Source organism: Thamnophis sirtalis, unplaced genomic scaffold, assembly GCF_051295495.1.
Source record: "Thamnophis sirtalis isolate CommonGarterSnake01/CBP01778 unplaced genomic scaffold, rThaSir2_p1.2 scaffold_1, whole genome shotgun sequence".
NCBI lineage: Eukaryota > Metazoa > Chordata > Lepidosauria > Squamata > Natricidae > Thamnophis > Thamnophis sirtalis.
In genome coordinates this window covers 19,438,348-19,463,938 of record NW_028261381.1, presented here as the reverse complement: position 1 = coordinate 19,463,938, position 25,591 = coordinate 19,438,348, and the positions used below count along the sequence as shown (strand labels likewise).

Below are 25,591 nucleotides of genomic sequence, written 5' to 3'. Positions count from 1 at the left end.
ATATGTAATGTTCTGCACTTAGAAAAAAACAGATGCACAGATACAGAACAGCGGTATCTGGCTTAATAGGATTAACTCTAAGAGGTTCTAGGTGTCCTGGTGGACCCCCACTTGAGTGTGCTACAACTGGCAAAAAAGTCAACATATTCCTAGGCTGCCTCAACAGAATAGCATCAAGATCAAGGTAAGTGACAGCACTGCACCATACCACACTGGTGAGACCACCTTTGGAATGCATCATGCAAAAAAATGGTCATAACAATATTAAAAAAAAGATGCTGAGCCCCTAAAAGAGGAAATAGATGATAAAGGAGGTTAAATCTATGAAAGGGGCCAGGTATGTTTAGCTAAACAAAGAGATGGGAGGTATAATTGTCTTCCTATAGTTGAAGAGCTATTACAGAAAACTGACTTTCAATTTATTCTTCATAGCACTTGAGGTTAGGGCAAGAAGTAATGGGTGAAAGCATCAGATCCAATCCAAAATAAAATAGTCTCCCACCCAAATTTGTGGGTAGTCCATCACTGGAGATTTTCAAGAAAATATTGGACAACTATTTGTCCAAGATAGTATGAAGATTCCCACCTTAAGTAGGGGATTGGACTAGAAGACCTCCAAGATCCAGATTTTATTTATTCTATGAATAGTCTATGTTTATAAAACCTTTCTACAGGTCAACAGGGTTGGGGCCAACAAAACCATGTTAAACATTTTTGTTGTTATTATTTTTGTTGTGTTAGTTGTCTAGAGTAAATCAGGAGTAGAAAGGACTATGAACGGTTTGGTAGAAAAACATTAATAAGGAGAATGATAGAATATGAAAAACATTGATCCTGCATAAAATATTATGATATTGTGATGATCAACGGCCATTTGATGTGCCCTGATTTTCATATTGCATCCAACCTTAAAGCTTTTTCACCATGTTTGCACAATTATGGCACAATTACCCCTTGTTATTAAAATATTAAAAATAAGTTAATATTAACATTGAATAACATAAGCTTATTTTCATTCCATTTTAATTGAAATTTTGTTGTTAGAAATGATCCCATGAAGTCGTATAGCAGGATACATGTAGTCCTTGACTTACAATCATTTAGTTAGTGACTGTTTGAAGTTACAAAACCGTTTTTCACACTTATGATCTTTGCACATCCTCATGGTCACATGATCAAAATTCAGATGCTATACATACATACATGTGTGTGTATGTATATGTGTATATGTATATGTATGTATGTATGTTTAACAGCTGTGGCAAGAAAGGCGGTAAAACAGGACAACACTCAGTTAACAACTGTCTTACTTAGACAGTGGAAATTTTGGGCTCAATTGTGGTTGTAAATCAAGGACTACCTGTATAAACCTAAGTCTTAACATAATTCATTATAGAATATAATAAAAAATATGGTTTGAGCTATAATATTAGGAGAATCCAAAATGAGCACAGCATATGTAAAAATCTGAAATTCTGTTCCGAAACCCGGGACTAAATATGAAATCCTAATCCTGTTACTGTATGTAAGTAGACAGCACTGCATTTAGCATAGCTTGTCAATCGTTTTTAAAATCTTGGAATAGTGTTGCTTTGTAATGAAGCACTGTGGCTTCCAGCAAAGTTGTTCACAAAAATGAAACAAAACAAAACAAACAAACACACTGGGTTTCTTTGTTTGGCGTTCTTGGGAAACCTAGTACATATTACAGAGTGATCTGAGATATCAAACACTCATAGACAGGAATATCTTGAACTATTTCTGGTTTGGAAGATGCTGTCAACCCACCCTTAGAATACTACTGTGTTGTTCTGTGCAGGGAAATAGAATGATCAGGTATTCTTCACACCTTTGTCCTCTAGTCAAACATATCTGGAAGAGATATGTATCTGAAATCATTTGCTGAACAAAATGTCAAGCCTTTCTTTAAAAAGAAAGGGAAAAAAAAGCAGAAACAACATGGCTGCCTCATAAAATTTTAAACATCCCTCACACTTTGATTCTTTTGGTCAATTATTTTTCCATTATTTACTGTACAGAAAACCTTCTGTTTTCTCATTTTTAGGGGGGCTTTTCTCCTTGATTCCCTCAAAGGTCTAAGAGTTGGTTACTCCGGTCATCTCAACTTTTAATTCATAGCTGTGACTGTATAGAGCTACATTCTAGTTCTTTATGTCACTTTTCATATCTGTATTAATGTAGTAAACAGTATTAATGGCAATCTCAGTAAGAAGCCTAGTGCTGTTTTATATGTAGTACACAAGGTAATTAATTGCCAGGAGGCTAACTGCTGAAAGAAAATTTTAATTAGATGGAAACCTTTTTTGTACTTTTAAAATACTTCCTTTACAGCAACAGAACACATTAGAATTTCCTCTGGGCTCTATTGTAGAAGTTATGTTTAGATGTTTATATAAGTTATTCCTTCCAATATGATATCAGCCACACATGTTCAAAGTACAACTCTTATTTTGGCTGATGCAAATATTTGAATTAGAGATGGACAATCTTTTTTTGGTCTAAAGTCTGATTCAGCCTCATTGTGGCATGCTGAGGCTGCATTCCAATAGTGAGCAGGGTGAAACCTACATTAATATTCAATAAATTAAATGCATGAATAAATACATTAAAAATTCTGTTTCTAAATGCAATCAACCAGCCACATGTTTTTAAAAAGTCTAGAAAAAGATCACAAACATCTTAGATTCATTCAATATATATATATTTTTATCTTTGCATTCTTGAACAAAATGAATTTTGCACTGCATCTCTCTCTCTCTCTCTCTTTCTCTCTCTCTCTCTCTCTCTCTCATACACACACACACACACACACACACACACACACACACACACACACCTAGCTGTATTTCAGAAGAAGAAAGGAAGAGTTTTATGTTTATCTAGATGTCATAATTTCTGGTTGACTAATATCTAAAGTAAGAGAAATTTTGGATACGCTACCAAAACAAAAATATCATGCACATATTCATATTATGTCAAATCATATTTTCTGCTATTAAAGCCATTCTAGCACCATGTGAATCCATCCTTGTTTAGAGTTAGCATCCTACATAAAGATATAGGAAAAATTATTCCCCAAATGTATGTAGCCAACCCCACCCTCCTGCCAGCCATATCTGCAATAAGAAAGAATCATCAAGTCCATAAGAATTAGTGTGAGCAGAACAGTTTTCAGAAATGCTGCGCAAACCAAGGGTTAAGTGGAGATGCAGATGGAGAAGAAACCTAAGGCAGCTCAGTGATTATTCTCAGTGGGCACTTGCTACGGTAAATATTACAGGACAGCAGGAAATAGAAGATGAATGAAATGGATTTGGGATAGATACCATCAATGTAAATTGTTCTAAACTTGACTGTAAAATTTCTGTAAGATTTCTGTAATAGAATTGTCAAAGTCTGGAATGCTCTATCTGATCCAGTTGTCTCAGCTACAAATTTTCACAGTTTCAGTCACAAATTGACTTCCGTGGACCTTACTTCATACTTAAGTGGTCAGTAGAAAGGCCGTCCATAAGTGCACTAACGTGCCTAGCGTCCCTGACATTGTATTTTTTTCTTTTATTCTTGTTCTCGTTTTGGTTTGACAAATTCTAATAAAATAGATACATAAATAAAATAAATGTTGATGAATAATGACCCCCATCTTCCCTGCGTAGAATGGCCATGGTGAAAAATGTAGGACCCAGAAGTTCAACAAATTTGCAATGCTACAGATTTCCCACCAGGAATGGAATTACAGGTATGTGGCAATCAGGGTGACTTCAAATAATATAATATTCAATTTACTGTGAATTGTAAATAGATACCAAGTTGTGTTTAATGCAACTGAAAATTCAGTTAATGTCTGCATAGCATATGCAGAATTGAGTCAAGCGCATGCACGGTTTTAGATACTACTAATCTTTATATGTATAAAATGGAGAAAAAGAAAGATTCTGTTAGAGTAGAAGCGTAGAATGAAGAGGTTTATTACTTTACAACAAAAAATTGATGTAATTAAACAACATGAACATGGTCCAGGAGAAGCAATAATAGGACAAGATGTTGAAATGTCTAAATAAATGGTAGAAATTTTGGGTTATATTTTGCTTTATACAATTACTCTGTTTAATTTAATTTAGAAATTTAAATTAGAAGTACATACTTTTTAATCATTACTGTAATATTCTACTAGTATATGTATAAAATATTATGTTTACATTTTTTTTACTACCTTTTATTGAACTGCAAACAATTGCCACATTTTCCATAGAAATATTACTTCAAGTAGTACAGATTTGAATAATGTGACCTTTTCATGGGATTCATTAACCCACTATTAATTTCAAGATGTACTTTTGGATATTTATTGGTAGTGTTATTGTTAAAGTAAAAGCCAAATATAAAGATAGAACTTTGTTCATAAAACATATTTTTAAAATATTTTTTTCATTTTTTCATTATGTTTATTTGGATAGCATGTAATAAACAAAACAATATTTTGATTACTTCACCTTGCCTATTTACACAGGAGCAAAGCTGAAGTCAAAAGGACTTACTGTAGAATAAACATATTTTGAATTGTACTGCTAGCAAAATTATCTACTGTATTTAATTAAAAATCATTCTGTACTGATTCCCTGACTATTTGTCTTATAAACACATTCTTACTACAGCATTTCTGCCTGCAATTTCAAACTGACTGAAGTAGGTAGGAAAATGTATTGATTGTTAGTAAATTTTGCTTACTATACATGAAAGATTCATCTGTTCATGTTTTTTTTATTAGCAGTTTTTTAAAATTATTTTTCCCTTCTACATCACCTTACAGTCATTACATCAACATTGTTATGTCATCATACCTGTACATGTATATAATATTTCGCTTCTATGTTTACATACCTTTATACACAGTTCTATATATATATTTATATATATTGTTTTTTTGGCTTAATTAATTTTATTCTTGTTTTGCAGCCATTTGTACCAATTGTTCCAAATTTCATAATATTCCGACTCATCTGTTCATGTTAATGTAGTCCGATAAATCTAGCATCTGGCACATACTGGAAGGACTACCGAATTTATTTTTAAAACGTAATTATTTTTTTGAATCTACTGGTATATGAATCAGTTTGGTATAATGGTTGAAATACCAGGATAGAAACCAGGATAGTGGGAGCCTGGGGCACAAAACCAGTTGGGTGACCTCGGAGCACACCACCTCTGAAAACTTTGCCAAAAAAACTGCAGGGACTTATCTAGGCCAGTCACTAGGAGTCAATAGAATAACGGAGTTGGAAGGGACTCTGGAAGTCTTCTGATCCAACCCCTTGCTCAGGCAGGAAACTCTATGCCATTTCAGAAAAATGATTGTCCAATCTCTTCTTTTAAAAGTCCAGTGTTGAAGCATCCACAACTTCCGGAGGCAAGTTGTTTCACTGATTAATTGTTCTAGCTGTCAGGAAATTTCTCCTGACACTTCCTCCAACTCTGTTATTCTATGTTGTTTCCTTGATTAGTTTCCACCCACTGCTTCTTGTCCTGCCTTCAGATGCTTTGGAGAATAGGTTGATCCTCTCTTCTCTATGGCAGCCCCTTAGATATTGGAACACTGCTGTCATGTCACCCCTAGTCTTTTTTTCATTAAACTAGACATACCCAGATCCAGCAACTGTTCTTTATATGTTTTAGCTGCAGCTACCTTGACTCACCTACCTTCCTTCCTTCCTTCCTTCCTTCCTTCCTTCCTTCCTTCCTTCCTTCCTTCCCAACACACAAACACACACACAAAGTATACACTGAGCAGTAATCAAAAATACTCACATCAGAATTAAAACGAAGTTGACACACATTGCAGGAAATGACTTGTTTCTTCTTTAGAGGGAGTGACACGCCAAATGTGTGGTTTATGACAGCTTTTTGCACTGGGTCCATCTAGGAAACGAATAATAGCATATTGATATTACAAAAAAAATTGTTTCTGAGAAATGTATGTTTTTAAAGAAAGCTCTAAATCGGAAAACTAATGACTGCAGTGAACTTACTTATTTGATTTTCTATTTGGCTTTTCTGCTGTGGCAAGTTCAAAGCAGCTTATTAAGTTTTTCTGCTGCTTTACCATTTGTGCTAAAGAAAATTAGTTCTCATAAGAAATATTTATCACATGGCATTACTATAATCCCTTCCTGACCTGCTGGAATTGATGGTGTTTGAAAGCTGGTGGTGGCAGAAAATCTTCTCCTTTTGGTGTTGGGTGACATCATTCTCCTTACCTCTGGTCCTTGCTTTGGAAAAACTCATGGCCTTCATGACAAGCACAGGCTTGTCTGAAGTTGATTTTAGGTCAATTCCTATGGGCGATCATAATTTAGATCTTGTGTTTGCTTTAGAGAAGATCTTACATTATCTGGAAATGGAGAGGCTTTTCATTATTCTGTTGCTATGATTGGATCATGCCTTGATCCAGTTACAATTAAGAGCAAAACATGATAATCATGGGGCAGCAGGCCTGATTTGGATGGCCCATTCCCAATGCTTAATGGATCCTGTTGGAGAGTTTCCCAGCTCACTGGCAAACAGTTCAGTTTAGTGCCTCATAGACCACTGACATTGGGAACCGAATTGAATACGGGAGTCTATTGCCCACAAGCAGCCTCTTTCTAGTGCAATTTCCTGGCTGGCAACTTGGGTGCTGAGACTCTCTGGAAAATGTAACATCAGAAGTACTTGAAACGCTGGAGAAAGGCAAAACATATATTCAACCAATCTCAAGTATGTAACAATGGTGAGACCTACACTGTGACATTAGACAGGTGAAACATACTTATTTTTCTTTCTTTACTGAAGTTAGTTAGCTAGTTAGTTTATTATACTTGTATGCCGCCCTATTCCCGAGGGACTCAGGGCGGCTAACAAACCAATGGGGAAGGGGGAAATACAAAAAAACAAACAAAACAAAAAACAAGATACACAAAACAGATTAAAAAACAACACAACAATCACAGCAATTCAAGTGGGGCTGGGAACTCAACAGCCCCAGGCCTGCCGGAACAGCCAGGTCTTGACGGCCTTGCGGAAAGCCTGAAGGGTGGTGAGAGTCTGAATCTCCACGGGGAGATCGTTCCAGAGGGCCGGAACAGCCACAGAGAAAGCCCTCCCCCGAGGGGTCGACAGTCGACATTGGCTAGCTGATGGTACTCGGAGCAGACCTAATCTGTGGGATCTAATTGGTCATAGGGAGGTAATTGGCAGGAGGCGGTCTCTCAAGTACCCAGGTCCGATACCATGTAGGGCTTTAAAAGTAATGACTAGCACCCTGAAGCGCATCCGGAGTCCAACAGGCAGCCAGTGCAGCTCGCGGAGGTGTACCGAGGTGCACCACAATCGCTCACACGGCTGCATTCTGGATAAACTGAAGTGGCAGACTATTGTCAGGTGACACTGTTTAACTTTATTAACTCTCTTTAAGAAGGAGCCATCAGACAGATTGCTCATCTGGCCACTATAATTATTTGCATAGCACTTGCCAGCAAAGTCATTTTGGCTCTTAATGGACAAATCTGTATTGGTGACTGACCCTGCTGTCTGTAATTCTTTTTGCACTATGAGTTCCGAGAAAGTAGAATGAGTGAAGTTCTGCTGAATTAGACTATCCTCTAGCACATGCAGGTTGGACCGTTGCTCAATCTTGTGGTCTTTAATAAATATTTGCTGGTTTGGGGTGGAAGATTGTTGAAATGATGGTGACACGTAACCCTAGAAGAAGTGGATTTTCTGGAGACTGAGGTCAGGCCTGGGTATGGGACTGAGGTGATACTGATCCTGGATAAGTTCTATTGAGACCTGGATGAAGTAATCCATTTCTCCTTGTCTGTCAGTCGTCTGAGGTAAGATATGACAGACACAGGAATAAATACTAGAACTCTGATTAAATGTTATAAGCTATAATGATAGAATCTTGAAAGCCTGACAGCTTTTCCCACCCCCTCTTAGAGTCAATATGGGACAATCTTGAATTTTTTTTTACTTCCCTGTTTTCTGGACTCAAAGAGTTTTCTGATTCAGAGAATCTTTTCTCTGAATGTTAGGATTGCTGCTTTGGCTCAGGCAGTTTTGTTCTCTGTGTAGAGTATATTGTAGGCTATTCAGAGTTCTTTTGGGATTAGGAGACCTTAACAAATCTAATACACAATTGGGTTTCAGGACCCTAATGTTATCCTACAATGGGGGTTCCTAAACCTTTGGCCATCATATCTCCCTTCAATGTATTTTTAATGTACGCACTTCTCTAAAATTTCAAACAACAATGAACTCAATGAACTCATGAACAATAAAAACAAATAAAAAGCACAATGAAGCTTTTTAAAAATAAAGACATAAAAAAGTAAATGTTCTTCACATCTCCCTTGGACTCTGCATCTTTCCAAACTCTGCCCTAAAAACCCAATAAATCATACATTTGCTCTGCACCATTTAAAGATATACAATTCTTCTCTCTCTCTGTGTGTGTGTGTGTGTGTGTGTGTGTGTGTATGTGAGAAAAGACAAAAGTTGAAGAAAAACAAAAAAGAAAGAAAAATATATAAAGATGTGACTTTTTTATTTCTTCCCAGTAAAAACATATTTCAACCTCCATATTGAAATATTTTTCCATGGCTTTTTTCTAATTATTTATCCACTAGTCCTAAAAGGAAAATTCTGGCTTCAATTGAATATTGATCTTTAAAAGCCTATATATCAAAGTGTGTATTGGTATCTCAATTTTTCTTTTTTACACATTATAAGTTGTAATCTTCTATCATGTTTCAGTCTTCAGGTTAGATCCCGACTATGCATGACCAGAACCTCATTCACAAATTGCTATGCTGGAAAAATGTAATATCCCTTATTCGGGTGACCTGCAAAAAACTGTTCTAGCAGTTTCAGTCTGGGGGCTGCAGAGGCCGGGAGGAATCATTTTCTCTTTTTCTCAGGTGTGATCTTCCTTTACATTTCAAATATTTAAATCTTCTTGGAGAGAAAGGTTTCCTTTGTTAATCCCACAGGAAATAAATAAGCTTCGTAATTTTCTAATGTAAAAGAAATTGGGAAAACCATTCCTGAGGTGTTTTTTTTTTTTTATGCACTAAAGCCCTTTTTTTATTAGCAAGATGGGGAAAAAATGGACACATATTCTCTAATGTCTTTAATTTTAGAATCAACAAACAGCTGACATGCAAGAATAGAACTGGTGTTCAATGATAGGGCGTGTGAGACTTTGAATCTCAAATAAGACAAAAGTAAAGCCAAGCAATCTGTGCCCAGAGAAATGTAATAGAGGTATGAACCAATCCTGTAAGGGATGCATCCAAAGATGGGCAGGTGTACAATTGAAGTAGTTGAATAACCCTAGTTCCACTGGGTTCTGATTCTTTTGGAAAGGATATTTTGTGTACAAATGACTGAAGAGTATGGAATTACAGCAGCAGCACTGTCATTGCACCTATGAATCAGATAACCTGCAAAGGAAGGAATACTGCTAATGATTCAGTCAGAGGCCATGATGCTATAGGAGTAAGGTAAAGGTTCCCCTCACACATATGTGCTAGTCGTTCCTGACTCTATGGAGTGGTGCTCATCTCCATTTCAAAGCTGAAGAGCCAGCGCTGTCTGAAGACGTCTCCGTGGTCATGTGGCTGGCATGACTAAACGGCAAAGGCACATAGAACACTGTTACCTTCCCACCAAAGGTGATTCCTATTTTTCTACTTGCATTTTTACATGCTTTCAAACTGCTAGGTTTGGCAGAAGCTGGGACAAATAACAGTTCACTCTATTACGTGGCGCCAGGGATTCAAACTGCTGAACTGCCAACTCTTCTGATGACAAGTTCAGTGTCTTAGCCACTGAGCCACCATGTATAGGAGAAGAACAACTATAATGTGAGACAGAATGGCACCAGAATGCACTGTTTGAAGCCAGTTATCTGGATATGAAGAAAACCGATACCTTGGAACTGGAAAAATCCAGTAACAATTTTTTTTTTTAACTATCAGGGCTATGGAAAGACCACATAGCAAAACATTAAACTGGTAAATAGAGCAAGATACTATAAAGTGAAAGATGCAGCAATAGGATTATGAGTATGTGAAAGTATGCATCTTGCAATCTATATATGCAAATCAGATTCTATTCTATTTACCCAAAGAACAACAATCAGTAATTATTTTGAAACAAGAATGTCTTAAAAATAGTTAAAGGGGTGAAAATCTAACATTCTATAGATCTGAGCTTGCCATTCTTTCTAGGAACACTTAGATCTCAATTTGGAGAAAAAGAGAAATAATCTGTAATAACTCTAATGATGGCTTGAAAGCAACAGGGGAGTTTGGTGTGGAGCTTATCTTGCAAAAAACAGAACCCAAAGTTAATTAATGGAACCATATGAACCTTGAAAATGAATCAAGTATTTGATGAATGGTTGATTGGGGAAAGATCAAGTTCAAAGTTAACATTTGGAGTTTGAGGCTGATGAGGTCAAGCAAGTATTCACTCCAGAAATAAAAGGTTTCAGAAGTATAGTGGGATGCTTGCTCTCCTTCCTGGGTCACCCATTGAGTGATAAAGTTGAAGATGATATTGAATAAACTGAAAAGGCATCCAAATCATTACTGTCAAAATTAAGAGATGAGCATGACTTCTGACAGGGGAGACCAAATGTTCTCAGCAGATTCACCTTATTAACTGAGAGGAAGACAACGATCTTTGGTCAAAAGCCTATGCTAAGCCATAACATGGATATGAGATCTGTCTCAAAAGAACATCTTGAAGGAGAGAAAAATCTGGGGGATGAGAGAGCAATTGCTATTTGTTATATGATTGGGCAAAGACATTTTAAGAATTCAAGAAGAAGAGGAAACAGAAGGCCAATATACATTACATTCAGTGAATCTTTGGATGTTTCAGGGAGAAATGATCACGTAAGATCTTGGTGACTGTGAGATGGCCAAAGACAAAGATATTGACTTTGATAATTCTGAAAAATAGAGGGGTAATCAGAAGTTTATATCCTGATTTTCCCCTTTTGAGGCAGATTCCTATCTCTGAACAAAGAAGGAGTGGATAACACAAAGTACATCAATAACCCGTCCATCAATAATCAGAGAAAGCAGGGTTTGAGAAGCCCATGGTAGAGTGGAACTAAGGACTTTGGAGATGGTGTTCAGAAGGCAACAGATCATTTATTCCTCTTTTTCTTGTTTCTCTGCTTGGAATTGGTTGTAGTATTTCTCTTAGAACGTTCGCCACCCTCAATGGCTAAAGCTAATAGTGGCACAAAAATCCCATGAGCAATGGATAATTTGACTGACACGAGGCAGCCAGCAGACTTTTTTGGCGACATGGTAAGAGAGTTGGAGAAAATGAGCCTAGTGTCTCTAAGTTTGCTCCCAGAATGTAGCTCACAAATTAGAATGATTGGGATTATTGTTTAGAAATGACTGGCAGTATTTACAAATGTCTACAATAGACTACATACATACATTTTCCAACAGATGTAAAAATTTGCTTCCATAATCCAACAAGAAAAATAATGCTGGTGCTTGTGAAACAGAGGCCTTGGAGCCATATTGCCAAAGGTCAGATCTCTGTAACGGGAGGACAAAGCATCATAACAAACTAATCTAAAGAGTTTCCAAGAATCAGAGATATTAAAGAAAGAAAATTAAGAGAAAACTAGAGAATGACAATATAGCAGAATGAAGTTCATCTCAGGATTAACACGGTGGTGGTTGAAAACAAACTGGAGGGGCTTGAAGCAGAGCTGCATCTAGTTGCAAAGTATATGAGAAGAACGAGGTTTCCACCAAAAATCTGTGAACATTCTAGCAGCTTCCAAAAAGGGTTCTGGCAGCAACTCATGTGTATCAATAAGAGACCACAATGAAGAAATTGTTCTAGGATTCTTGTCAGTTAAAAAGCACGATTACAATGCTTAAAAGGAATATTTTCCAGTTAGAATGCAGACAATCTGGTTTTTCAGCTTTCAGGCACAAAGGTACGATGGTGCTTTTCCTAAGGTCAGCAAAGCGGGGGACAGGGAGGACGACACACTATTTCACACAGAAATGTTGTGAGAATTTAATTTTCTTTTCTGTTCTTTTTAGACCCATTGCTAAATTTTTAACCCATTAGCAAGATTTTCACAAAGGTTTCTATAAACACTTTACTGAAAGGGAAAATGTGGTATAATGCTACATAAATCTTTACAACTGTGAATGCTACCATTTTTAGGACTATTTATCTCTGAATTTGCATGGGTGGAAAACTTTTCATTTTGTTTGTTTGTTTGCTAACTGCCTTTCGATGAACTGCTTACAATAAATGGAGAAATCTCCAAATATTCTGAACTTGTAGTACTTTCAGTAGCTTTCTTCTCTTTCCAAGGATTATAAAAAACATTATACCAATGCTAGGCATTTTGCTCATAAAGTCATTGTAATAATTTCCTAATCTCCTCCCACTCTAAAAAGCAAAAACTTTATCAGAATTTCTTGAAACTCTTTCCCAAGGCAAAATTAAAACTACCAATGAATAAAAAAAGCAAAAGAGGTAAGAAAAATTGTATCATCCTTAAAGATATACTTTAAAAATTCATTTTCCACTTTTGCTAAACAGTATCATCACATTCAACTACACTCCCCCCCAATGGTTAACACTGTCAAAAAGATTTTGACATAGACAGGCTACCTACAATGCTGATATTCCACAAATTCTCTATCATTAGAACTTGATTAGCCATCTCTTCCTGTTCTGGAAAAGTAATAACCAACCAAAGAAAGACAATCAGCAGATATCATCAGCACTTGCCCATCTTCAGTGCTTCCAAATTACTCTGGATTTATGTCCATACTTTTATTATTTCATATATGTGTTGCCGCTGATATGTTAAGATACTATCTAAGAAAAAAATAGCAAACTAACTTACAGCACTTGTTTCCTCTGCCAATTGGTATAATTTTAAAAAAATAGATAGACTTTCCCTAGTTTACATTATACACTATCAAAAACTATATTTTCTTCCTCTCTAACTTGTCAGAATCAGAAACTAATTAAAGAATGTGCCAGAGTATTATTATTAATTATTATTATTATTAACAATAAGCAGACCAGGGGTTGTGCTGAGTTTATTTAGTCACTAGGGTCACCTGACTGCAGCTACACAGTTAAGAATTTAACTCCAACTGTTTTTCAACAGGATAATTGAAAGGACATCTATTTCCTTACACAAATTTTTGGACTTTAGCGTGCTTTATCAGTGGAATGTTGTCCAGCAGTACATTTTAAAATGTCATGTTCCCCGATGACAGGGTCAGGTCAGCAACTTTTCCTTTAGGCTGCTGTAAGAGATTTCCTTGACATTTTGTTCATAAAGTCACTTGGGTGAGCTTGGAGTTGAATGCTATTATCCAATGGATTAATATCTTACTGGACTCTCCCCAAAGGAGCTTATGTGCAACTGGAGAATGTTATTGGACTCATGGTTCCACTTGGATGGTCCATCCAGAGGAGGACAGAGATAGAAACAGTGGTGGGATTCAAATAATTTAACATCCGGTTCTCTGCCCTAATGATTTCTTCCAACAACCAGTTCACCAAACTGCTCAGAAAGTTAACAACCGGTTCTCTTGAAGTGGTGCGAACTGGCTGAATCCCACCACTGGATAGAAATGAATTTGCCTAGTTAGAGCTAATATGCCAATTATGCCCTTTCTTTGAGGTTGGTTTTTTTTTAAAAAAATTGTTTATAATATACAATACAAAAAAAGAAAAAGAAAGAGTAGGAAAAATAGGGGAGGAAAAGGGAAGAGTAAAGAAAAGGGAAAAAGAAAGAACATGCATTGACTTCTGACTCTCTTTGGTGCAGTAAAATAAAATAATAACATCCAGCCTCAAGTTTTTACTTTTACATAGTAATATAAACTAGCCATTTCTATATCAACAACCAATTGTGCCCTTTCTTGAGTGGCAGGCAATAATTACCCTACTCTCTTTCCTTCTATATTACATTACTTCTCTGAGTGCCCTTGAAGACTATTCAGAAACTGTGTCTGTTGCAGAATATAGTAACCCGCATGCTGACTGGTGAGAGCTGGTTCCGTAGTATACCCCCTACACTGGAACCATTGCTTTGTCTTCCAGTATGTTTCTGAGTACAATTCAAGGTGGTGGTGCTTAAAGCATTTCCAAACATGGGCTAGAGTGTCTTTTCCATAATGCTCCGACCAACCTGTTTTTCTGTACAGCAGGTTTTTTCCTATAGATGCTGTAGGTTTCTTCAGCTGGGGAGGGGGTGGTAGCCTGGAAGCAGTACTCCACTACTGCTTTAAACCTCCAGAAAAAGCAAACTCCAAGTTTTAGATAGCCATCTCACATCTCCAGGAAAGCAGTTAAAACTTGGCTTTTCAGCTAAGCTTTAATTTTTTGTCTATTGTCTTCTAATTCTGGATTTATTTGGGTTTATATCATAGTTAGTTGTGGGTTTTTAAAAAAATATTTTTATTAAGTTGCTCTCTAAACTACCTAAAGTTGTGCAGTATATAAAGTATATACTGAAACATACACACTCTCTCTCTCTCTCACACACACACACACATTTCTGAAATTAGAAATCAATAGCAAATTCCTATTAAAATCTGCCTTGAGTTCAGCTCTAAGTAAATAAGACAGCAATGTACAGCCTCGTGTATCTAGATCTACATTCAGCTAAGGCAACAGAATCCATATGGCTATAAGATCCCCTGCATTTCATTAAGTCCATTCTGTCTGCCAGTCTAAGTGGATATAAGGTCATGCCACCAAATGGGATATGCTGAAATTACACAGAATAGTTATGCTATTCCTCAGTGCTGCCCGTGCCATACCTATGATGATGCTTAGTTTAAGTCTCTATGGAGATTATCAGTTATCCAGGTCACAGTTGTCCCAAAGATGCTTTTTCAAGAGGCAACTGGGCTTTTTGATTTTTCTTTGAAGGCGTTTCGCTTCTCATCCAAGAAGCTTCTTCAGCTATAGAGCTGAAGAAGCTTCTTGGATGAGGAGCGAGATGTCTTCAAAGAAAAACCAGAAAGCCCAGTTGCCTCTTGAAAAAGCACCTGTGGGTCCTAGTTTAAGTCATTCCACTGAGCTATCTTCACTGGCAAAATAACTCTTATCAATCAAAACTGGTCAGGCTGACAAAGTCATGGAGGCATAGTGCTACTTCTGTTGAATCCTATAACCATTTAAGCTGGTGAATCTTAAATAAAAAAAAACTGTATCCAAAGGTAGCAACAGCATGTGGTTAAGTGACAAGGTTTTTAATTACGAAAAATAAAACAAGCATTCCATAAACAACTTCCTGCAAAACCTGACCATTCCTAATCTAAGAGAGCAAAAGCAAGACAATACATTAATCAAAAAAATTATCTGTTTGTCTTAGAATAATATTTCTAATCATCCAGACATAAAATTCTAAACACAGTGAATGACCTAAGTCACATTATAAACTCCATACAGAGGGCAACATACAGGATACTTCTTAAAACAGTATTTATTTCCAGCTCAAATGCCTTTGTTAGCATGCAATATATGCTGCATTTGCATGGCAAAGTGTCTATTCAGAAAAATAAATAGAAACTGCATTGTGATTTTTAAATGCTTCTCCCCCCCCCCGCCTTCTTAAACTGCAATCGCAATACCCGATAAGAAGAAAATATTTGCAGCAATGCCAAGTACCTGAACCATCGGAAGTGGCTGGCTCCAGCGAAAAGGATCAGCATGAAGAAAGTGTGCGGTTGGGAGAGCTGTTCGAAGACCCAGTAAATGCTGCTCCTGTGATTTCCACAATGCTAGCACCGCACACCAAGCGGTGGTTAAAATTTAAAAAGCGAGACCATCGTGAAGTCTGGGCTGTGATAAGAATCTCTTGTCTCCAAGAGCAAGCAGCCTCAGGAGAAAGTCACACAAACAATAAGGCTTGACAGAGTCTCCAGAGGCTAAGCTAGTACTGTACACTCTGAGGGGGAGAAAACTGATGTTCTTTCCCAAACGGAAGAACTGAATACAGCCTTCCTCTTGACTGGAATTCAGAAAGATTGCACATTAACAATTAATACACTTTAAATACCACCAAGAGGAGGCTGGTTTACATCATTTTGAATAGTAAAACAGTACGTCCCTGCCAGAAGAGCAGTGCCTGAAAACTGATCTTAGAGAGTATTGTTAAGTAAAATTAAACATGCCAGGATGAATAATTGGTGAAATGTGTTGCTGTTAATTGTTTGCTGATTCAGAGAAGCTCCCGAGCTTGTCACAGTTGCAGACTGTTTAGTTAAAAATAAACTACCAAGTGTTTAATCCATTCTATTATGGATACATTAGAAAGGAGCTAAAGCATATAATTAACCCAATATATAGTCTAGGCAAATTTTAATAACTATATTACTCCATATATGTGTTATTTTCTCTATCATACGAATATAAATAATCCATATTAATGAGAGCTGCTATTCACTCTATTTTTCTTATAATTCATAGCCAATGTAAAGGTTTAGCAATAAATAGAGTCTGCTTAGTAACAAATGCCCTATAAAATTTGGCATTTGGATCTTATAATATGCAAAAAATACCTATGGATCATTCATAAGTGAAATGGAAATATGAAAATATTCTTCTGAATATCTGAACAGATAACTGCAGAGTTGCCTGAATGGGCAGCAAATGGATTTGATAAAATAAAATTAAAAACTTAAAACATATATAAAGGATTTTAATTTTTATTCAAATAATCTATCGTTTCTTTAAAAATATATATTTAAACAAAATTTAAGCAAAAATGTTAAGCTAAAGCTTAATGGTAAGCTTACATTATTTTATTTTTGAAATATCATAATTGCATTCACTGCTCCCAGTCAATCTAGAGGTAATAAATAATAATATTCTTATTTCTATGCTTGAACTATGTAAGCAGAGCAATATAATTACCCCTCAAATTACAATATTTAAGACTGATACACCAAACAATAGGGGTGTCAGCCCTGCATTTATATTCCTTTTAGAATTTTGGCCTGCCACACTTTCTATTGAGAAGAGTGAGATTGTGGAATGTATTGTTTTTTATTCTTTACTAGAAGCAAGGTCATCCTTTGTCTCCACACCAGTACACCTGACCGGAAGAAGCTGGGCATGGACGCCAGTGTGGAAGAAGAAGATTGGACCATGTGATGGATTGTGGGTGTGGGGACAAGATCATGAACTTTTAACTGGGTGGGATTCTGATGTAACTTCCAGAGTTGGAATCCCACAACACGATGCCAACATGCCTGTCTTATTAAATTGGAACTTTAAGCATAGTTTTGCCTTCGACTCTGATTTAATTCTGCATGGTATTTGGAACGCTGATAAGGGGCATGAGCCCAGGAATTAATGGAAAATTCCAGTTGTCCATTCAGTACTTGGCCTTCCCAGGTGCTTCCAGAAGGCTTTAAGTATAATCTCTAAATAAAAGGTCTTAGTCAGTATTTTTGATCATCAGTCTCTTTCTTTGAAGAGCTTTTTCCCAAGGTAAAATAAATTGAGCTTAAGTCACTGAGGCTTAAGTTAATCACAGCTGGTCTATTGATTTTACAAAATATTACAACATATATGTCAATGTACATAGTGTGAGCAAACGTTATACAGATAGTCTTTGACCACAATTAAGCTCAAAATTTATGTTGCTAAATGTGTTGAGTTTTGCCCCATTTTATGACTTTTTTTTGCCACCTTTGTTAAGTGAATCACTGAAGCTGTTACATTTTAATATGCTTAAGTGACTCCAGCTTCCCCATTGATTTTGCTTGTCAGAAAGTCACAAAAGGTGATCACATTTACATCCAAATGTAAATCCTGTGACCATGAGGATGCTGCAATGTTTATGTGAAAAATGGTTGTAAGTCACATTTTTCAGTGCCGGTGTAACTTCAAGCGGTCACTAAATGAACTATTGTAAGTCGAGGACTACCTGTATGTTTAAACATTTTTGAACATCCAAATTAGTTTCAAATAAATGTATTTGTATAATTCCTAATGATTATTATTTACATTTTTTTAATTATTTAACTGCTACTTATGAAATAAGCAAAACGTATCAAACTTCATATTATTTTCCCTTCAGATTTGAATTATCTTGCCTCAAAATATAGAAAATCCTCAACTTACAACCGTTCGTTTAGTGACAGTTCAAACTTACCAAGGCACTGAAAACAATGACATGACCTCTTTTCACCCTTATTGTATTATATTTGTATTGTAGGACTCAGGGCGGCGAACAATTCAAGGGGGGGGGAAGGGGAACATAAAAGACAAAATACAAATAATAAAAGTAGACGACAGTCGCACAACCATACATGTCGATAGGGGAGGGAACTCATCACCCCCAGGCCTGCCGTAAAGCCAGGTTTTGACGGCTTTTCGGAAGGCCTGGAGAGAGGTGAGAGTCCGAATCCCTGCGGGGAGTTCATTCCAGAGGGCCGGAGCTGCCACAGAGAAGGCCCTCCCCCGGGTAATAGCCAGGTGGCATTGGCTGGTAGATGGCACCCGGAGGAGGCCAATCCTGTGAGATCTAATGGGTCTGTGGGAGGTAATTGGCAGCAGGCGGTCTCTCAAGTACCCAGATCCAATACCATGAAGGGCTTTATAAGTTACGACTAGCACCTTGAAGCGTATCTGGAGACTGATCGGTAACCAGTGCAGCTCGCAGAGGATAGGTGTAACGTGGGTGTACCGAGGTGCACCCACAATCGCTCGCGCGGCTGCGTTCTGGACGAGTTGAAGTCTCCGAATACTCTTCAAGGGCTGCCCCATGTAGAGCGTTATGATCGTTGCAGCATGGCTGTGGTCAGGTAATCAAAATTCAAAGGCTTGGCAACTGGTCACCTTTTGTGACTGACATGCAAAGTCATTGGGGAAGCCAGATTCACTTAACAACCCTGTTGCTAACTTAACTACTATGTGAGTCACTTAACAACTGTGAAAAGAAAGGCCACAAAATGAGTCAAACTCACTTAACAACTATCCTGCTTAGCAAGGAAACTTTGAACTCAGTTGTGATCGTAAGTCAAGGACTGTTTAATTGTTATTATTTTTTTGCTGAGAAAGAGAATATATTATATTGAAATACACTCAGAAAAGTTTACGAAGTCTATTAATGAGATATTTTATTTTAAACAATAGCTTTAGGTTTAAAGTAACACCAAGTAAACTATTCGATCGACCGCTACATCATATATATTAGAAGACAAACAGACCAAATCATTGCCCATTTTTATTTTCAGAGATTTCTCCATCCGTGTTTTCTTTCAATTTCTAACAAAATTGGCACTAGTACCATATTTTTCCTAATTTACATGAAATTATTTTGTTAAATACAGCACATCAAAGGAAAGACTTGTGCCGTAATACATTTGCTAAACTTTGTAGTGTTTAACTGAAATGGCAGCTAATCAAGACATTTCCCTTGCTTCAAGGATTAATAAATAAATAAACAATTAACAAGCTATTACACAACAGAAAGGGGGAAATTGACTGGTTATTTTTCAAACATTCTCTTTAGCAGCCAGCAGATGTCAACATAAATCCACTATATGCCTCAACTCTAACCTAGATCTTGCCAGGCTGGTTAAAAACATGATGTTACGAGATGTTTCTCTCTATCAAGGGCAGGCATTCATTTGAATATGCAGTCAAAATCTATGTATAATAAATTATTTCATCTTGGAAAATAAGAGCATGACAAACAGTAGATTTCCCTGTTATTTTCTGCATCTTGCTACCAGTAAAAAGGTATCAACATTTGCTTACATTATTTAACCTTAGTCTTATTTTTAACTACTGGTATCTGAACTTCTATAAATGTTTAGACATACTTATCTTAATTATCCGCAAAAGTTTTCTTTCCATCTGGGTCAAATAACCCACAACACATATAGAAGGTGAGGGGAGGGGGGGAAATGTAAATCCTACTTTCATTCAACTATGATGATTCAGTTTTCTTGGTAACAACATGGAAGTGATTAGTCATTGCTTTCTATTGGATGTTTGTGCAATTTCTAATCTATAGCCCTTGCATTTCCTGGCAGTTTTTCATGAAAATATTATCCAGGGCCAGCCTTGTCTAATTTTTTTTAAAATCAACTGAGATTTTGCTAGCTACTACATAAATATAGTATTCTCAGAAAGTTTTCATAGCACAAATTCTAGAATCACTAATTGCCAAATCCTAGGGACATGCTGTTATCAAATTAGTTAAAAGTCTTTAAATAATTCTATATTCTCTCTCCCAATCTTATTAAATACATTAGATTAGCCTTCTTCAACCATGTTGAGATTATAACACCACAGATATTCTTAGCTTATCTAGCATGGGTGTTAAACTTGCAGCGTCATGTTGCCATCACATCAGTGGTCAGATTCAAAACTTTTTACTACCGGTTCTGTGGGTGTGGCTTGATGGGCATGGCTTGGTGTGCGTGGCAGGATACTATAAAACTCCCATTCCCACCCCGCTCCAACGAAGGTTACTAAAAAAATCCCCATTCCCTCCTGATCAGCTGGGACTCGGGAGACAGAGAATAGATGGAGGTGGGGCCAGTCAGAGGTGGCATTTACCGGTTCTCTGAACTACTCAAAATTTCCACTACCGGTTCTCCAGAACTGGTCAGAACCTGCTGAATACCAGCTCTGCATCACATGACATTTCATCATGTTTTCCCCCTTGATGGGGTGGACGTGGCCTGTGTGCAACACATTTGTGTTTTCTAAGGATTTCTATGAGTGGCTACAACAGAGAGTTAACAGGGCAACAGTTCTGTCTTTTTACCAAGGCAATAGCTAAAAAGATTTGGGTATTCAGAGAATGTGGACATTTGCAAATATATTCAGTACATTCCTTGAATCTCCAGACTATTCTCTTTGGTTGCAATACGGAATGCTTATTTGCCTCACTACCTCTAAAATAATCAGATGCTTTGAGATGTAATAGAGATGGCAGTTTACCCTAATACATATTTTTTTTTAAAAAAAAAATCATAACCTGATCACGGGTCCTTGCCTAAAAACTTTTAATTCTATCTTAGAGACATAAAATTTTCCTGGTTTGCTTTACCAGTTCATTTTTTGGGATAATCCCTAACTGTAAGACATTGGAAATTTCAACTGGAATTCTAGGAGCAGTTTATTTTACTTGCTTTGACTTAAAGGGACTTCAAGGATTCTAGTTTGATGCTCCCTCCATCACCTCATTTCTTGAGAAAAATCAGCTTAACTCTTCATCACGGAACCTGGTGGTCTGCCTTTCTATAGCTCCGGAGAAATGTTCTTTGCTTCTCCAGGCTCTAGTACTTCCTCTGAGATCAATTGTCTTTGGAGTTCTTCTGGTCCCTCATTCTGAAACTATCCTATCCTCTCTCAGGGGACCATTTTGTCTCACTCCGATGTCTCACATGTTCCTCGCTCGCTCTCTCATATTTCAAGATGAACCTTTTTAAATGGAAGCTTCCTTGAGGCTAGGATTCTAAGATGACTTTTAACATTTACTTTCCTCGGGAAAAAGGGAGGAACATTGGGTTCTTTCCCTGTTCTTCATATTAATCAGATACGTTTGGGGCGGGAATCTATTTGTGCTTCTGCTCCTGCCTTAGAGGTGTTTGCCCGTGCAAGAAGGACTTGCCAGACTCATCTAATGAATACAGGGGTGCCCACTTGTTACAAGGATTATGTAACAATTTGAAAATAACTGATTCTATTGGTAAGTCACACTGGATACTGACACTTAATTCAGATAAGGATCTAATAATCATGGCAGGTTCTGTTGTTGTCCAGTCCTTCCATTATATTTAAGGACATTCTTCTCCTTGTATTACCTACACCCTGAATCAATTCAATATTGCCATATAAAAGGGGGGAAAAACATTTTAATTATGACGGTTTATAATGGTAGGTATAAGTAGATTATTTTTGTAAGCATGATATACTTTTTTCAGGACCCTTTTAGTATAAATATTGATAACCATTACAAGTGCCTGGGTATTGACAGGCAAAACCCCAAATACACAGCCCACATTTACTCTTTGGGTGACAGAGGGATTCTTTACAATATTTGCCCACATGTTTGTAGAACCCATGTATCAGTTTTGTTCTATCCATACAGCATCAATTACTCAAACGTGGCATTAATGACCTAGCACTGTGGCTCTTTGTTGTGATGTTATAATTTTAATGCCATTAATAACCTCTTATGTGTGAATAGTGAAAGTTAACTCTTATGTGTGAAATACCACATTTCATCATCCTGTGCAGATGCTTTGTGCAGTTGCACTACCCATTACTATGAACTTAAGAACCTAGAGATGTACAGTATGTATTTCTTCTCTCCTTTGTATGTCTTTAATCCAAAATTCCATCAAATCAACAAATAAGTATAACCCACTTAGTTGGCTAAAAATAAAGCTTATTACCACTCAGAAGAAAACCAAAACTATTAAGGAGTATCAAAAGTGGTTTAACGAAGAGAAATACTTCTAGTGCAAGGCGTTTGAACAAGTCATTATGTTTTCTAACTATAGCTTTGCAGAGAAGAAATTTAAGTGAAAGGCAAAAATGTCTTTTGTCCTGCTGTGTGTAATTTTTAGATTCTTGTCTGGAAGTGAGAGAAGCCAGTTCAGCTGGTGACAAAGGAAATGAAATGGTAATGCTGTTAAGCAAATGTAAAGCTCAATCTCCAACAGTTATTGGATGGGGTCAGAGTAAGACTAAGCATGTGTGTGTGTGTGTGTGTGTGTGTGTGTGTGTGTGTGTGTGTGTATGTATGTATATATATATATATATATGTGTGTGTGTGTGTGTGTGTGTGTGTATTTGTGCTGATAAATAAATAAAGGGAGACTAGTATAGATCTATTTCAAGCTATTTAGCTCTCATCAGCTAGCCATACCCTTACTGGGATTCGAACCAGTATATATATGTGTGTGTGTGTGTGTGTGTGTGTGTGTATCAGCACAAATACAACACACACACACACACACACACAGATATATATGTGTATGTATGTATGTATATACATACATACATACATGCATGTATGTATGTATGTATGTATGTATGTATATGTATATATATATTGCATATATACACTCTGTATTGTGATACTTCCCCTGATGCTCAAAGTTGCAGAATGCATACTGAATTTCTAATGTTGGATGACAGTGTGTAAAATGCCTTTCCCTTCATACTAGATATTGCAGTCTGTATGCACATACCCACAGACAGTCTGTATTTCTGTGCGTATGTGTATGTGCACACATGTAGATACTGGTGGGACAGCATGAAATCACACCTCAGAAAAATCAATCCCTGCTTTGATTTTGTTTTTTTAAAAGAGTGGCGTGAATCCAGCGATGTGTTAGAGGTGGAAAATGATACAGGCAGTGCATGCAGTTTCCTCATTTCAATATCAATATCAGAGTTTTAAGGAAGAAACCCATAGATGTATGAAATATTTGTCTGAGAGCCTTGAGAATCCCTACTAGCTTGGGATACACTTTGTGCTAAACAAATCCACTTCGCTGTTCTATTAAAATGGAAAACATTCAAGGCCAGCATGTTTTTTTAACACAGAACTTTTTGTAACTGTTCTGTTCACTATACCTCTTCTTAGACACATCTTTTATACATATTTTTTCTTACCAATAGCCTTCTATGAATAAATGCTAATTACCATGCATCCATTCTTCAACACGCTTTCTTTTAAACCATATGTTAAAAATGAAAAAAAAAGGTGACTGACACTGTTTGTATGTAAATCTCAGCAGGTTATATTATTCTGAGTTTACGACTGGAAAAGATAAATGCTAGCCAGATATTACTTGATGTAGAATTTGCGTCATTGCTAACTGAGAGTAGAATGCCCTTAATAGAAACTGCAGCAAAATTAATTCATGTTACTATCACTGTATGACAGATAATTAGATTGTTACTTGAAATGTTACTCTTATTTGGAATTGCAATTGAATTAAACCTTTGTTTAAATAAGGATAAGGACATATAAGACTACACAATTTTTATACTATTAATGTTGTTTGAATCTGAACTTATTTTTGCTTTTATTTTTTATATCTTTTTCTTTCTGTTGCGAGCTATTTTCTTACAGTTGCTGCTAGTATTCCCCCTCCTACGGACTAGTAAATGCAGCTTAATAAAAAATAAATGATATTATTTGAAATATTGCCCAAATATCTATTTTGTACTAGCTTTCGTGCAAAACATTGTACAGATCTTTCTCTATATTGTATCTTTTTATGGCCAGCAGGAATTTTTATCCCATATCTTTTCAGCTTACTATAATTCTTTTATTATAACTCAAGCCAAGTAATTTTCTACTAGTAAGTGCACAGGAATTTATAACATAGCATTAATACTTTTCCTTTGCTACTTGCTATTGTTTAGAGTCAAATCTAGGCATAATTTCAAAGAGGCAAAATGTTCGTCAATTTCAGGAGAATGATAGTACTTGATTATTGGCAAACAGTTAAAAAAAAAAGGACAGAGAGTAAAAAGTTAAGTACGCCTAACTTTTTGGGGCACTATTGTGATTGTACAAAATCTTATTGTCCAAAAATGGCTTTGAATATTTGCCATGTGACTTTAGGCAGCTGCCAAGGGAGCATGTTTAGTTCTTTTACTCCCTGGTTCCTCACACCTTACTTATCTTCCCTTTCCCCTTCTCCTTCCTCTCCCCCCTCCTTCACCTCAAATCCCTGCCTAAAATTATGCCCTTCCTCCCTATATGTTAAATTGTTATCTAAAATAGAAAAGAGACTCTTATGAATTTCATTTAATTTTTTTTATTATTAGAATTAGTCCTCGGTTAACGATGGGTTTTCAGATTTTCCATCCCTAAGTGATATAGTCATAAAATGTGAGTGCATCACTTAGTGACAACAATCACAGCAGTCTCTGTTGCCATTGTTAAGCAAGTATTATGGGTCGCTAAGCAGAACTTTCTTCAACAAGTAAAGTCATTGGGGAAACTGGTAGGAAGTCACAAGTTCCAAGTAGCTCACAAGCAGGGTGACAGGTGAATAAAGGGCTGCTGTGGCCCAGTGTGAGTACAGTTGAGCTGAAGGTGACTGCTGTCAGGGATAGGAGGGCATAAAAGCCGCTCTACGCTCTTCCATCCTCAACTGACATTTGCCATCTTCTTCCTCCAGCTTCCCAGCCCTTCACAAAGACCAGCTGGCCAGGCCCAGCACTGTGGAATGAAGCCCTAGCCATTTTAGCTACCCTGCACTCCACAATCCCTATCACCCTCTATTCCACCACTCCATTACCTTAGCTATCTTCTTGCTGATACTGAGGCACATGCAGCCTGGCCCTCTGTGAGATAGCTGCTGGCTACAAAAAGCCTCATAATAAAAGCTGGCCAGGGCTCAAAAAGGCTGCAATCTTGGGAAGAAGGCTCGCATGGCCAGCAGCTGTCTCATGACTTCAAGAAGAGGAAGATGATGAAGGTCAGGAGGAAGATGATGAATGGTAG

At 36.9% G+C, this 25,591-nt stretch overlaps 1 protein-coding gene across 6 annotated transcripts in view; it reads right to left on the bottom strand.

Annotated features, from left to right (window-relative positions):
* ZNF385B (zinc finger protein 385B) overlaps positions 1-25,591 on the bottom strand; it is a 234,601-nt gene that overhangs the window by 45,718 nt on the left and 163,292 nt on the right. For 5 of the 6 annotated variants that reach the window (XM_087708343.1, XM_087708358.1, XM_087708366.1 and 2 more), the window contains one exon: positions 5,827-5,937. In XM_087708343.1, the coding sequence (XP_087564469.1) occupies positions 5,827-5,937 (111 nt within the window). Of the gene's footprint in view, positions 1-5,826; positions 5,938-15,756; positions 16,076-25,591 lie in introns of those variants that run through there. The other variant, XM_014061132.2, reaches the window with a different exon arrangement.